The sequence below is a fragment of the Sebastes fasciatus genome, chromosome 2 (genome assembly GCF_043250625.1).
Source record: "Sebastes fasciatus isolate fSebFas1 chromosome 2, fSebFas1.pri, whole genome shotgun sequence".
NCBI classification, from domain to species: Eukaryota; Metazoa; Chordata; class Actinopteri; order Perciformes; family Sebastidae; genus Sebastes; species Sebastes fasciatus.
In genome coordinates, this window is record NC_133796.1 from 30,887,377 (window position 1) to 30,903,173 (window position 15,797).

Consider the following 15,797-nt stretch of genomic DNA (forward strand, 5'->3'; position numbering starts at 1 on the left):
GTCATTTTCCTTGATAATTTTTTTTTGCATATGTGCAGACCTTTGTAGCCAATGGGGTTCTGCTGATAAACCTTCATGAGGTGATTGGTGGTTCGAAGGCCAACAGGACAGTGTGAACAGATTTAAAAAGGCACCACTGTTCCACCAGGAGGGCAGGCATTGAACGAGATGGGTGGCATGACACGTCTTCTCCTTTTGCTGTGGGTCGGTGAGTAGTCAACTGTTGCTGCTTACTTTAGCTATTCTATATAGTTTGACATAGTGTTTCTGTAAATAATGTGTTTTGAGTTGAATTAATCCAACAGATGTGCTGTCATTACACCTCTCGTAAGAGATCTATTATGTGTTCTGGGGCTAGGCCCAGTTTTAAAAGTATAAGCAATAACATTTTTAAATCAATTTCAAATTGTATTCGAAGCCAGTGTGATGTGATGTCTTCTTCTGATGCCCATTAATATCCTGGCAGCTGAGTACCAGATCAGTTAGAGGTGTGAAATGGCCTCTGACTAAAACAGAGACAATGCCTGACAATGACAGACACTTCTCAGTTGTGTACCTCAACCATACTGGCTGTTTTCTGTTTCCAATATGGCTCTCATCTGTTTCTTTTCTAGAGAAGCCAGTTCAAAGTTTAGGTAGGTGGTATGATGCAGCTCTTATGAACATAGAGACGTCAGGCCCTCCAGGCAAACTCAAACTGTGCTGCCTGCAGTTTGGCCTACTGACACAAATGTTCTTTTTGTTTACAGTTTATTACATTAAGCCTTACCTTACTCTCCATTCCTCAGCTCCACAGAGGAATTCATGCAAGAAGTGCCCTTCTTTTCGCTGTAATGGAATCTTGGTTTAAGCTAAATAAATAAAGACAATAGTGATACATATTGTAATGCTACACCTGTTGTTAGTGTTGCCTTAGGTCGTCGTGTTCACAGTGTTTCTGCTGGGAGACAGATGGTCTCAGTGTGGTTGATCCTGAGATGTGTATCAAGTGTTTTGTTTGGATGTGAGATTAACTGCTTTGCTGAGCTTCATGTCAGTAAAGAGAACTGAACAGTTTTGTAAAAGTGAACTCTGAAAAACTATAATATCAGACAACTTTTGGTACGGTTCACCATGTATATTAATATCTTTCTAGAGAGTGAATGAGTTGTTCTCTACAACAGCAGCTGAGGACTGAGGACTTTCTGTTTCAGGTGTAACAGCGAGCACGGTCGTGGATCTGCAGAAGAGAGTCATCGGAGGTTCACCATGTGGACAAGATCAGAGACAGTACAATGTTAAGTTGATAGCAACTAATGGTGGGCCTCCGTCCTGTGGTGGCTCTCTGATCAGTGACCAGTGGATTCTGACCGCAGCTCACTGCTGGGAGCCGGACCGGTGAGAAAGCGACAGTTTGCTTAAAAACTAGTAACAATATATTTCTCCCTCATAAATTCAATCTGAAAGTCCTGAAGCAGCAATCAGTAATGGTTTGATGTAAAACTATAGCATTCCCAATATAAAGATAGCATTGCTTATGTTCATGTTCAGTAGTTACTGACCTATCATTTTAACATATAGTGTAATTACAGTAATTCATTAATGTTCCTCTCCTACCTTTACTTATTTGTAGGAATATGATAGCAGTTTTAGGGAGAGCTCCAGATGAAGAACAAGAAGTGACAATCATAGCAGAACCTAAGATCTTTGAATCCACTGAAACACACAAGAGACATGACATCATGCTGCTGAAGCTACCTGAAGCTACTCCTATCCCTCCTCAGATTAAGCCTGTACGGCTTCCTGACTGTGGACAACGTCTCAAAACGTGAGTCTTGATCTTTCCCCCTTTAGTAAGTCTGAAAGTTTAACTCTTGAGGACCTCTGAGGAAAATTGTTTGTTTTTCTTGTATTTCAGAGGAGATGAAGTTCAGATTGCAGGTTATGGAGCCATAACTACAGGCCCTGGTGGTGAAAAATGTGAGATGAATCTTGTTTATTTTATGATAACAATTATCACAGTTAGTATTCTTAGTATGTTTGGTAACACTGCTGACACATATTTACACACATTTAAAGATGTTTGATTCTTAAAAAATCTTCAAAGATGTGTGGATACATTTTATAAAAGTATAACTAAATATAAATAATCAGATTGTAATGGTAAGGCACAGCAGAGTTTTGTTGATTTACCTTTGGAATCATTTTCTGCGTACAAGTTAAGTAGATAATGATGAAGCTTGTTGTTTTTGTAGTAAATAAACACCTTTTTCTATTCTCATCTAGTAACTACTACATCAAATACTCTCTATTGTGCTGACATTGATATTGCCGACACTGAGAGGAGCAGAGACTGTTTGCAGATCAACTACCCAGTCTTTTACCAAAGTAGAGAGCATGAACACTTGATCTTTGGCCAAAGAACTGCAGTGGATATAAGTCTAGTGAGTTGGCATGGCTTCTATTTTTATATCTTTTCTTTCATTAAGTTTTAGCACTTTAATATAAATGAGTATCTCAATAAATGACATAAAAGTCTGTAGCAAACAATATATACATCTCTCTCACAGGGTGACTCTGGGAGTGGAGTGGAGTACAATGGCACGATTTACGGTGTCATTTCTTACTCTGGTTCCTATGCCTGTACGATGGCAGCTGGATTTATGGACGTCTGTGAATACATGAAATGGATTAATGAAACTATTGTCCCACCCACAGTGTGATGTTTCGGGTGTGGTTAACTATAAAATGTTCTGTCATTTAACAGATATTTCACATGCATTAAGAAAATTGTTGAGTTACTCCAAATTTGCAATATGATACGTTTACTATTGATTAAATGCTTGACTGTTATCTATAAAGCCCTTTAAGACAAACATGACTGTAGTTTCACAAGGTAGTGTCTGAGTTACAAAATGTTTATACATTCTTGCTGTCATACTGTTGTTATGGTAAAAAAAAAATATCTACATTTTTACAAATCTAAATTTGTACATTTACCCTTTTCTAAATTTAACAGACTTTGCATGTTATTATACAGTCCTTGTATTGAAAAACTTCAAAGGGACAAATAGTCTGCTGTTCTTTTAAACATACAGATAACAATGATAATCAATATGACTCTCCTTTTATAAGCTTGTCAATTATAATAAAATGAAGATGACTCACAACCATTACAGATTGTTGTTGTTTTTATGATTTCATTGTCACAGAAAAAAAATACGTGAACATGATTTCTGCACTAATCAATATTTTTAAACCTGCAATAACTGATTTGTTTTAAGCCATGTGGGGGCAGCTTGTTCTTAAACAATACTGATTATAGCTGCTTTATATTACCAATTAATCAAATGACTACCTTATTAGTGTAGCGGGGAAGGGACACAAAAGGGGGTGGTTTTGTTTTTCCTTTGGACGTCTGCTTATATTGTCAGTTTTTGTTTTTTGATGTCTGTTAGGAAAAATGATCAGTTACATCACAAAGTGAGCTTTTTTATGTGTTATGGATCATAGAGAAGTTTTGCATTTTGCCATATCCAAAATATATCTCTGTTTTATCCAGGCCCAGGTTAAAACATGCTGTGGCCAGAGGCTTGGTCAATTAAAAAAAGTCTGGTTACACTTTATAATAACCATTTATAAACCATTAACAAATGGTAATTTGTTTTAATTAAACTTTTACTGTTAACAAACAATGAAAAGATAATAAATTATGTTTACTAATTATTAGTAATGCTATAATTGATGTTATTTTAAAAGTTTATTGTTGCACACATTATAACATTTTATATACTTTATTATAAGTATTTGGTAATGATTACGAAATGATTTGTAAACCTTTAAGAAATGGCTTTTTTAAAAAATCTATAAATGTTACATAGATAGATGGACCAGATATTTGTAACACTTTGTTAATGGTAAATAATTGGTCTGTAAACCGCCTATAAACATTATTTGGATGGCTATTAGAAAGTTGAAGGACAACTTTGCAGGACAAGTTATTCTACATCAGTCTGACGCACAAAAAAGGCAGTGGACAAAACCCAAAATTCTCAGAGGTGTCACAATATGTCCGCATCAGCTAATAGACTTAAAGAGGAGTGAGGGTGACTGCACAGATAATCCTAATAGATTCTTGTTGGTGTATTATAACAAAGGGGATTTTTCTAACAATACTGATATTGTGTGTGTAATCAGCATTTTGTATACATACATAACTTACTACTGGGACCAAACCGTGAACTTTCAACATTCAGAATAAGTTATTTTGTGTGTCTCCTGTGCTTCCCTGTTTGTCTCTGTGTGTTTGTGTGTGTGTGTGTGTGTGTAATCTTAATACTCTTAAACTGTTTCATAACAGCAGAATCATGAGTAGATTAATCTCGTCTGTCTTTATTCGTCCACAGTGTAGCAGGTTGTACCTCGAAACCCTTGAAAACAGTCTTAGTGTCCTCAGAGCATAAATACCTTGTCAGCATTGTCCTGAAGTACGACTTGAACATGACGTGAGCAGGTGTGACATCTAAAGGTCAGAGGTGACAACTTCATTACTGCCGCATACTGAGTTATTGCAGCGGTCACTGAAACCTCAGGTGGACGTCCTGCTTTATATTCTGCTTAAAGATTCATGTGTTACACTGATGAAATGCCACCATGCAGCCTCCGTAAGCCAAAGTTCACAGGTTTAATGACTCATTTAAATATTGCTGTTTCATACACTTCACAGCTTCAGGCTCATACAGTTGATTCCAGTTGCACGACGTACCTGATTACATTTTTGATCTGAAATTAGACTGCGTGTCAAAAACTCTCTGGCTTTGGCTACGTTTTGCAAACAGACTACATGTTCAAAAGCCAGATTATGACCCTGATTTGGTCATGACGGCTAAACGTGGCAGGTCACCATGGACAGAGAGGGGATCCAAATCTGCTGTGTTTGAGCTTTTATGAATGTATTGACCAAGATTGATTTTTACACATGAAATATGAACAAATATGAAGGTGTTACTGTAGACAGTATAGAGCTGTAAACATCTGCAAACATCAGTTTTGTCTATTTTCAGTCAGTTAGGACTTTAAAAAAGCAGGTGTTTTTCTACATTTTCCAAAGATAATAATAACAGTTAAAGACAACTAACTAATCAAGATAAGTAAATAATTATTAGCTTGGTTCCAGGCCTCTAAATCACTGCATCTCAGTCTGAATATCAGACTAAATAATTAAGCTATATATTTTTTAAATAAATTACAATATTGTTGTTTTTCTACATATTGTATTAGGTCTGCCAAAAAAGCAAATTGTAGATTTTTGCTTTGGATTCACTTTCTGTCAGGTCTTTAAATCTTCTTTTTGATGGTCCAACATCCTTTAGAAATAAACATAATAAATAAAAAATGAAAACATGCCTGGAGGATAAACTAACTGGGTCTCTGAACTGTCCCCGGACCACCTCGGTGCGCCTGCTTCCTCTAATCTCTCTTTGTCCTGCATTTCACTTGAGAAAATCTACAACATCACCACGAAATCTTTCTAAGGTGCCCCAAAGCCCTCACACTCTGCGGCCAGCTGCTGAAACGCTCAAGATACAGCAAAAGTTAATTTTTCTCAATAAAGATTCCTCCTGCCGGCTGAAAGCCAGCGAGATGTAGAACAATATTCATGGGATTTTGACCAGTGCTCTCTGCCCTCTAACAGATGCAGTAGCAGTAGCATGAAACATGACCGGGATTATGATTTCAATGTGTAGTAGATTGGACTATCCCATCATCCATATGACTGGGACTTTATTTTACCAGTATATAAACCAATGCGGCACTGCACCAACTGATTCTGTAAATACATGAAATCAATATGAAATAGAATAAATAATTGAAATAAATCTCGTTGGTGACAAGCAGCTGGCGACTGACATTAACTAATGTTTTTCCACAGCCTGAATCAAGTGTCTAAAGACAGAGGGGGTGTCTTATGTTATATAGACTGTAAACCTAATTTATATTTATGTGATTTCAGGCTATATAAATTTGTAAATGATGAAACTAACTTTATTTTTAATCAGAAGTTAGCTGTTGAAAAGTTGTAAATAAGTTCACCCACAAACATTATTGAGGTTTAATGCTTGTTACTGCATGTTACATTATTAAAGATAAATGATAGTCCACCTTTTCCCTGAAGTTATATACTCCTTATACGACTTGATAAAGTGAAGAATGACTAATGATGCTGCTCTTTTTTTTTTCTTCAAATTGGGCTGGAACGAGTACGAGTCTGGGTCAGCGGCTCTCGGATGTTTACCTGGTTCTTATGCACAACTGTACATGCGCCATACAAAAGCATGATTTAGGATTTACTCCTGCTTGCAAATTGAGTTTGCGTGTTCCTCTTTAAGAATTGTTCAATAAGAACAATTTGTTCGTGAATCTCAAATCACTAAGTGTGAATGTAGCGCTGCCACTCCATATAAAGGGCAGATGAGGTGGTTTGGCACTGGGAAACCAGGTTGATAAACAGGAGTAGTGCAAAAAAAGTGGCATTTATTAGCAAAAGATTTACTGAAACAAAGGGCAAAAATGAAACCACATAAACTACATTTAAACTGAATTAAAAGAACACCAAACAAAAGAAAGCTGCAGCCTCACAGCAAGCTGTCACCTCCTTTTTCCCTCTTTTACTCCAGTGAATGGGACTTTATCTCAGGAACCTACCACCTGACCAGGTAAGTATAGGGTGAGCTAAACCGACCAAGCATCCAGTGACTGTTAATACAAGATCTCTAAGTTACTACTGACATCTCAATCCATCTAGGGGCACTCACACATACCAGTGAGCCCACCAACGATTATAAAATGTAATTTACTGCAGAACTATCTCACCTATATTATCCTACATCTTAGCAGAGCCCAGCTGCTCCTTTAAGAGGACATAATGAGGCAAACCTGTTTGCACTTTCCTTGATTGAGCTGCTGAGCAGCTGATCCACCCCACCATCCCAGGCAGGACAACAAAATCCTATGAACCCATAGAACAAACTAAACAAGCTTGTTTCATATATACACAATACTTGACATTGTATCAAATAAACTGAAACATTGGACTGAAATCAGCAATCAAACAGAGACTAAATACTGTATATTTTGTGGAACAGGGCCAAGTGAAAAGGGAGACAGGCAACCTTTGAGTGAGTGAGTAACAGGGGGACCTTACAGCATATTCTTTGCCCTGGAGCCCCTTGCAGAATAATCCAGCTGCTGGACAGTACATGAACTATTACATATGTTTTTATAATGTCCATTCATGGTTTGAAAGGTCCACTTTAGTGTAGGCTACCATCTTATCTTAAGCAGTAGCCTACTTCTTCAGAGGTAGAGAGAGAGAGAGAGAGAGAGAGAGAGAGAGAGAAACACAAGCAAACATACTCACTTTAGTGTCAAATTTGTCACCTCAGAGTGAAATGTTCAATAGTCAAAATGTCCAATTAGACCATGTGAGTCGTGTGTGTGCCCGTGGGCTATATATGAGCATGGTTTCCCACTCACCAGGTTTACTAAAGAAACTGAGGAGGATGAACCAAACACCTGGACTACTTTGGCAGAGTTGTGTTGGACAGTAGCCTTTATCAGTTTATCAGCTTCTCCTCCCTTCTCGGTGTTGTGAGTCTTACAGAGCTTAGTTCAGGATCATGGAGGAACTGGCCCGGGAGAGCATCAGCCTGCTGGCCCGGTCTGCGTCTCACGCCGACCCGCCACGGCTCGGCTCGTTGGGGGCGGTGTTCATCATGCTGAAGTCTGCGCTGGGAGCCGGACTGCTCAACTTCCCCTGGGCCTTCCAGAAGGCGGGAGGAGTCACTACTGCTGTCAGCGTGGAGCTGGTGAGGAACAAACTCCTGCTGCATTAACTACTGCTGTTGTTAGTGAGCACGCTGTTTAGAAACAGTGTTACTGGCTTGTTGGGCACATAAAAGACCCTTTTAACATACATGCTACATAAAAGGAACTTTTAACTGCAAATTCCTCTATTGTATTGACTTTAAATATCTTTTGGAGGGTTAGTTTGGCTGTTAGTCTGCAGACTGTGTACGTATAGAGACTCACCACCCCTCAGTCTCTCCCTGGTGTGAAAGAGGCTCATCTTTTTCACAGGTGAGCTCTAATGAAGCTTCCAGTTTAGGTGACAACCTGAACTTTCATTCATCAGCAAAAATGTTTGTGTGAGATGGATTTACATTCAGACTTTCCAAGAATTGGCCCAGGGGTCAAGAGGTCAGGGGCCTCTGTTGGCATTTGATCCCAATTTGAGTCCTTTTCCTGTTAATGCTCCTGTAATACTACCGCTACAAACAGTTAGCCTGCATTCAAACTGAAAGGGAGCCTACGTTGAAATAAGCAGAATAATAATCTTTGCTCTATGAAAACATAACTTTCCTTTTTCGATCTGCCACTATTTTGTTAATTAAACATTTAAGGTGAGACACCCAGGCAAAAACATCATTTTTCGTACACCGCTCAATTTTGAGATTTTGGGCTATTTTGCTTCTATAACATGTCTTCTTTCAGACTAATGGAAAGAAAACATCTTAAATACACATTTAGGTGTTTATTTTACTACTTGGTCTATTTGAGTCTGTAGATTTCTCCTAAACCCCTTAAAAGTCATTAGATAATGCCTCATTTTCATATTTAAACATTTCAGAAAATTGTAATACAAAAGAAAATTGTCCTAATGTAAGTAATTAACTGGGGAAGTTTCATGGTGATATCTATTAGTAGACATTTTACCCTCATCACCTGGGGTATATGTTAAATATTTCCTGGTTCCAGCTATGCAAATGTTAATATTTACTGGTTTGCTTTGACTATGATGACAAATTATGGACCAAAGTGTTAATCAATTCATCTAGAAAATAATTGATAATGAAAATAATGGTTAGTTGTACCCCTAGGAAGAATGTATACATTATTCTTCATCTCCAGTGTGAACCAGGACCTGAAATTCAGGTGCAGTTTTCAACCAATATCAGCCGTACAATACAGTTCAATACCACAGCAAGTTATACATTTCTGGTCTTTTCATGTGCCTGTGTCCAGGGCCCCTAATGATCCCTTCATGGTGTGTGTTTGTTTGTGTGTGTGTGCGTGTGTGTGTGTTCCCTGCAGGTTTCACTGGTCTTCCTCATCAGTGGTCTGGTCATCCTCGGCTACTCCTCGTCAGTGAGCAAACAGAAGACGTATCAGGACGTGGTGAGAGAGGTGTGTGGAGGAGCTGTGGGCCAACTCTGTGAAGTCTGTTTCTGCTTCAATCTCTTCATGATATGTGTGGCCTTCCTGGTGGTGGTGCAGGACCAGCTGGAGAAATGTAAGTGCTGAATGAATGTGGGTTCTGTCATTACTTAAAATGGACCACTTGGTCAGTGGCTGCAGGCTCCTAACTCTCTCTGTGAAGAGAGTCTCTGGTTCCTCTGGTTTAGGGGTTAAGACGCCAACCATAAACCGCAATGACCCAGGTTCAAATTCACCTTTGTTGCATCTCCCACCCCCTTGTTTGTTCTCGCTAATCTATCTAATAAAGGCATAACATGCAAAAAACAAAACAAGGTGCAGTGTGTAGGATTTAGTGGTGAGGTTGCAGATTGCTATATCGATTGAAGACGCGTCTCCACTTCCTCCCACTGTACAAAAGTGAAGCCAAAATATCCTGGACACAGGAGCTGCCATCTTGAGATTTGGAGCCAGAGTCTGCACAGTAGTCATCGCGGGGCTGGAGCCGCGGTATCGAGGTCCTGCGAGCCGAGCATGGCTGCAACTTGCTAGTGTGAGCCATCTAGCTGCTGCATCACCACCATGGTGTAGGGTTTTGTCTAGAAAGACAAAACAACTCAATAATATCTCCATAACTACATTAATGATCAAATTGACACATGTTCTACACAGACTGGTGACATTTATGGAAAGTTAAAGTTACATCTCCTCTCGCGTACAATTTCGACCCTCGGCTGTCAATCACAGCTGTCAATCATAACATCTCACCCCCTTTTAGCATCAAATAACTAATTATAACCAAACTTATCAGAAAAATGCACACTTGAACATACATCTGTTTGATAAGAACTACCTAAAATGACAGAAACCATCTTTAGGAAAAATTGACTTAAGTGTACTTAGATTTTTTTAGTCTCATGTCTCATCCGCTAACATGGAGGGGCGGGCTTTATGACCCATACTGCAGCAAGACACCAGGTGGTGATCAAGATGTTTGGGGTCTAGAAGGTAACCTGCAAATTGCGAAATCTGATCTGAAATCTGCAAAAACTCTCGCGAGACTCGCTGCCTCACGACCTATCCTAACCATAACTATTTGAAGTCAATGCCTAACCTTGTGAGAGGTTCCCAACTCGCGGGTTACCTTCTAGACACAACCATGTTTTGGCTTCACTTTTGGGGAGCTGTCATTTCGTCCATCTTTATATACAGTCAATGATTGTAACCAACTGAAACTTGTGTGCCAAGCATGTAGGAGAACTACGGTGGCTGACGTGTAAATGTGAAAATGTGAAATGCAAATGGCTCTCTCTAGAGCCGCCAGTGTTTGGTTTGTCCGTTCTGGGCTGCAGAAACATGGCTCCCTCTGAAGGGCTCATTTTAAGCTAACGAAAACACAACGATTCTTATTTTCAGGTGATTATACACTAATGAAAACATAGTTATTAATATCATATTCCATTTCTGCCAATAGATCTCCCTAAATGCTACACACTGGTCCTTTAAGTAATACATATGGCCCATGGCTTCCTTTGGGGGCTCCAGCTAATCAGAAGGATTAATTCAAGACATTGTGGCTAAGGGGTGAATAAGTTCAAACAGCAACTGAGTCTGCTCGCCTTAGTGTTATATTTAATTAATTCAACTTTCTTGTGACGTAATCTAGTGTACTCACACAGGGTCCACAGGGTATCTGCAGGTCTTGAGAAGTCTTAAAAAGTATAAAGTTCCCTAAAAATAGACCGTAGAAGGTATTAAAAAGTCTTTCATTTCATTTACAAAAGTCTTAAACATTTTCTCTTGCCAGTAACGTTAATGTAAAATATTTATATATTAATATATATTAAGTAGGATTGTTTGGACAGTGGATTGTGCCACAGGAAGCTGTTCAAATCTTTCAGTCAGCACCATCAGACCTCTCATGTCTCTACCGCTACAGGAGGAAAGCTCATGTCTCATAATGGGCAAGTTAATCGAACTTAAGTTATTAATTATTTTTAATTGGTTAATTTATCCATCCATGCTATGCCGCTCATCTGTGTCCTGGTCGCATTAATGTGATTAATTATATCATTAGGAATTATTGTATTGGATGTTTATAATAATGAATAATTCTGGTCTGACTGGTTTTCCATCATACTTTCAAAGTTTGGACTTTATAACTGTTAAACAGGTATTAAGTTACATTCTATTATTAATCATTCTTATTCACACACTGAATAAGGGTTTATTTGAAGGTTTGTGGTTTACATTGACAAGACATCTGCATCTTATCCAACATTACATCTCCAACCAGTTCATACGGACTTAATGTCCTATAGACCCTTTTCACAGCAGACATGTTGGCTCAAAGCAGGAAAATCACAGGTGTAAATAATCACATTAACGATGGCTCCATTCCATTAAGTGTCCTAGTAAGCTGTGAGTGAGTGAGCATGCACAACACCAGAGTCCTGGAACTGGCTCACCTAAATGGGATGCGGCCGTCATTAATGTCATTAAATCCAGCTGTGCTTTTCCTGCTTTGGCGAGTCAAAATGTCTGCTGTGAAAAGGGTCTATTCACCTGTTTCTCTATCTCTTAGAGCAACCATTGTCCCTAAACTCTTGTCCACGCTTAACAGCCTTTATGGCGCTATCACCTGTCATAAATAATAAAGATATTTGTGCCTGTATTGTAGCACAATGTTTTATGTTGTCATATTATCAGGAGTTTGGGATCAATTTAGCAGCCATTTCCCATATCAAAAAATTAATCTCTCAGACCACAATCATCCGCACTTTAATTTTCATTCTAGCTAGTATTAGGGTAAAAACATGTGACTGGGAGCAGTAACCCTTTTTTTTTTTCATTTTTCCCTTTGTCGTTTCGTCCATCTGAAACGCTTCAAATCCCTTTAATATTTTTGCTCTGTTCCAATTTTAAACAGAGCATTTGATTGGATTTACAAACACACCCCCTCCCCAAAAAATCCATTTGATCAGAAATTCAGCACAGAGCTCGGTGCAGATGGAGCACTTTAAGGTAGTGAGATAAAGTGCTTTAAACGTGTGTGTTTTCATCATTCTTTATGTTCATCCACCAACGTTAGAGCATTAAAACAACACAAACTAGACGGTTCAGCAGGATACAAAATGTAAATGAATGTGTAAATGAATGCAGCAGACTACTAACGACTAACTCTGACTTGTTCTTGTCCCAGTGTGTATTTCTTTATATGAGACGGTGACTGGGTCCAGTGAGGGCGAGATGCCGTATCACTGGTACACCGACCAACGCTTCGCCCTCTTCATCATGTGCCTCTTCATCATCTTACCTCTGTCCATACCAAAAGAAATCGGCATCCAGAAATATACAAGGTATACGACGGTTATCTGTGGTCAGAGTGACATCCAGTTGTACGTGTTTATGTGATTTAACAGTTTCCTCTTCATGTCAGTGTGTTGGGGACGCTGGCCGCTACGTATCTGTGTGTGGCAGTGATTGTCAAATATTACCTGATGGAGAGCCACCCTGTTATATTAACTCCAGAGCACAGCCAAGGGTCAGTAACGCTGGTTTTAATGGATGCATGTGTGTGTTTATCATTAGCTTCTCATTTTATACTGCTATTATTTTGTGTGCATCAGTAATTGTGTGTGTGTTTTTCAGTGTGGGTTCGTGGGCTTCGATGTTTAGTGTCGTGCCGACCATCTGCTTTGGCTTCCAGGTAGGATCAACGTCAGGCTGTTAAGTCTCAAAGTATTCAGTATGATACTCAGCATTCAAGTGGTTTAACTTAAAGGTGCAGTGTGTAGGATTTGGTGGCATCTAGGGGTGAGTTTGCAGATTGCAACAATCTGAAACGAAAGAAATCTTAGTCGATTGGATAACTAAGTAGGAAAAAAGTCCCCCAAAACTGATCTTGATATCTCTGATAATCGGTATGTGTGTGTGTGTGTGTGTTTCTGCAGTGCCATGAAGCATGCATTGCCATCTACAGCAGCATGGAGAACCAGAAGCTCCTCCACTGGGTGATCATATCTGTGGTCTCCATGTTCTTCTGTTTACTCATCTACACTCTGACCGGTGAGTTCAACTCTACAGCATCGACCTCAGTGCGTTATAAAGCTGCTGCTCACATCCCCTCTCTCCGTCTCCAGGTGTGTACGGCTTCATGACGTTTGGACGAGAGGTGGCCTCCGATATCTTGATGTCATATCCAGGAAATGATGTGGTCATGATCATCTCCAGACTACTTTTTGGAATATCAATCATCACCATCTATCCTATTATTCTTCTTCTGGGGAGGTGAGTGACACCCAAGTTGGTTTGTTTTGTATTGTGTGAGCTTTTTTAAACACCTAACATGTTGTCTCTGTGTGTGTGTGTGTGTGTGTGTGTGTGTGTGTGTGTGTAACAGATCTGTTATCCTGAACCTGGTGCTGCGTATTCAAAGACGTCGTCAGGGAATCGTCACTCATACGTTTGAGAGTCGCTGCAGATTCGTTCTCACTGTGATTTGGATCGCCATCACTCTTCTCATCGCCATGTTTGTCCCCGACATGGGGGAGGTCATCAGTGTCATCGGAGGAATCAGCGCCTTCTTCATCTTTATTTTTCCTGGTATGTAAACAACCTTGACATATCGACCTTTTCATACTTGACAACATATTCTAAATAGGCCTCTTTGTATTTTCTGTTGCAATGGTTGTTGATTGAGTAAGTGTTAGGATGTAAACTTGGACCAAAGCTGTTGCCCTAGCAACAGAATGGCAATGAAAAGGTCTATATATGTGTAATGTATGGCTTTGTATTTGTATATGTCGTATATACTAACCTGTATGGAAAGTGCTTTATAAGTAAAGTTTGTTGTGTGTTTGTGTGTTTCAGGTCTTTGCTTAGTGTTCACAATGCAAACTGAATCTGTGTCTCCAAGAGTCAGGTGAGTGAGTACTTACAGACTCATATACATATGAGATTATTGTGATAATGCTTTATTTTACAAGTCCATCATTTTCAGAATTATTTACTAATAATTTCCAGGAAAGAATCCTGTAATTGGTACTAATTATAGGGAAAATAGAGACAGTGTTACACTGATACACTTCTGATTAATTAATTCCAACTACTAGTATAACCTAGAGAGTCTTTTAGTCACTTCACAGCCAACTGAACATGCAAACATGTCAAATAAAATGTTTACTGGCAAACATACAACTCAAAATATATAGAAAGTAAAGTTACAGATAATTAATGAATAATGAATGAATATTTACTAGGAAATCTCCATTTACAATTTTCCCAAGTTGTACCGTGGTATGGCCAGCCGCAGCCTGACCTCCATTGCTCCTAAAGTAGTGTTATTATGGTAAGGACGGCCTCTGAGTGAGGCGAACAGCGTTACCACGGTTTTGCACTCGGCGGCTCACGTTACCACAGTCTTGGAAAGGGAAGAGTGAGCGGAGGGATACTCGGTTGCAATCTGCAACCACATCACTAGATGCCACTAAATCTGCACCTTTAAACCATAAACAAGTTAACAGAGAGGGGTTTACATAAAAACCTGTTGCTGGTCATACAAATATGGCAATAAGGTCCTGCAGAGTAACAATTACAAAAGTGATGCAAGTTATCAGTCGGCAACAATCTGCTCTGATCAGACATCATTTAAGTTCACAAAGTCCTTCTGCAAGAAAGAAAAGTGTCCCTTACGTTGTAGAATGGAAATGGTTTGTCTTTGAAGAAAATGATGGCCTCTATGGGCATTCATTTCCTGAGTAGATTTGATCCATTACAACATGAAGATGTTTGAATAAAAGAAATGATGATTATTAATTACTGTTAAGCAGAAGATTAATATTTGTTGTCTAATAACTTGCTGGTAACAGGTCTTCCTCTTGATGTCTCTTGTTCTTCTTTACAGGGTGATTTTAACAGTGTGGGGAGTTATAACTATTGTAGTTGGAGCCTTCATCTTCGGACAGAGCACCACCATCGCTATCATGGAGCTTTGCCAGAAATTCTGATATTCACACCGTTATTATCTCCACTGACTACACTATCTGCAGCAGCTGCTTCACTGTGACTCCACAGCGTTTTTTGCACAACTGAAAGTTGCATTTGTAAAGGTGGTTTTTAGTTGTATATATATATATTTATGATCCTTATCAAGGTCATCCATGACCTGGATACAAAATATATTTACTATGTGGGAATGTAATATTTCTGTGTGATGCATTAATATTGGATTTAAATAGATTGTTAATGGACAACTATATAAAGTCAAAGAGAATAATGCATTGTTTAGTATTTAAAAGTTCATGTGTAGAAAAATATTGTTTGAATACATGTTTTATTATTTAATTTGGTATATCAATAATATAATAATAGGCTATATTAAATGAGAAATGTGAAAACAAAGTGTTGCCTCTTTGAGTCTTTATTTGTGCTTACAAAACCCTGCCAGGGGGCAGTATTGGACTACTGAAGCATTATTTATTTATCTGCGTAGTCATTCATTCATACTGTATGTGTAGAGCTGCATATTGGAAACACAGATAAGAGAAAAAAAACTACTTCTG

At 38.8% G+C, this 15,797-nt stretch overlaps 1 protein-coding gene across 1 annotated transcript; it reads left to right on the plus strand.

Annotated features, from left to right (window-relative positions):
- Positions 1–6,955: 6,955 nt before the first annotated feature.
- slc38a8b (solute carrier family 38 member 8b) lies at positions 6,956–15,630 on the plus strand. Its single transcript, XM_074625992.1, has 10 exons — positions 6,956–7,847; positions 9,133–9,331; positions 12,437–12,593; positions 12,674–12,778; positions 12,886–12,943; positions 13,188–13,302; positions 13,377–13,524; positions 13,637–13,839; positions 14,107–14,158; positions 15,140–15,630. Exons 1-10 carry the CDS (start codon positions 7,659–7,661, stop codon positions 15,240–15,242), a joined length of 1,329 nt encoding a protein of 442 aa, XP_074482093.1. The 5' UTR covers positions 6,956–7,658; the 3' UTR covers positions 15,243–15,630.
- The last annotated feature ends 167 nt before the right edge of the window (positions 15,631–15,797 follow it).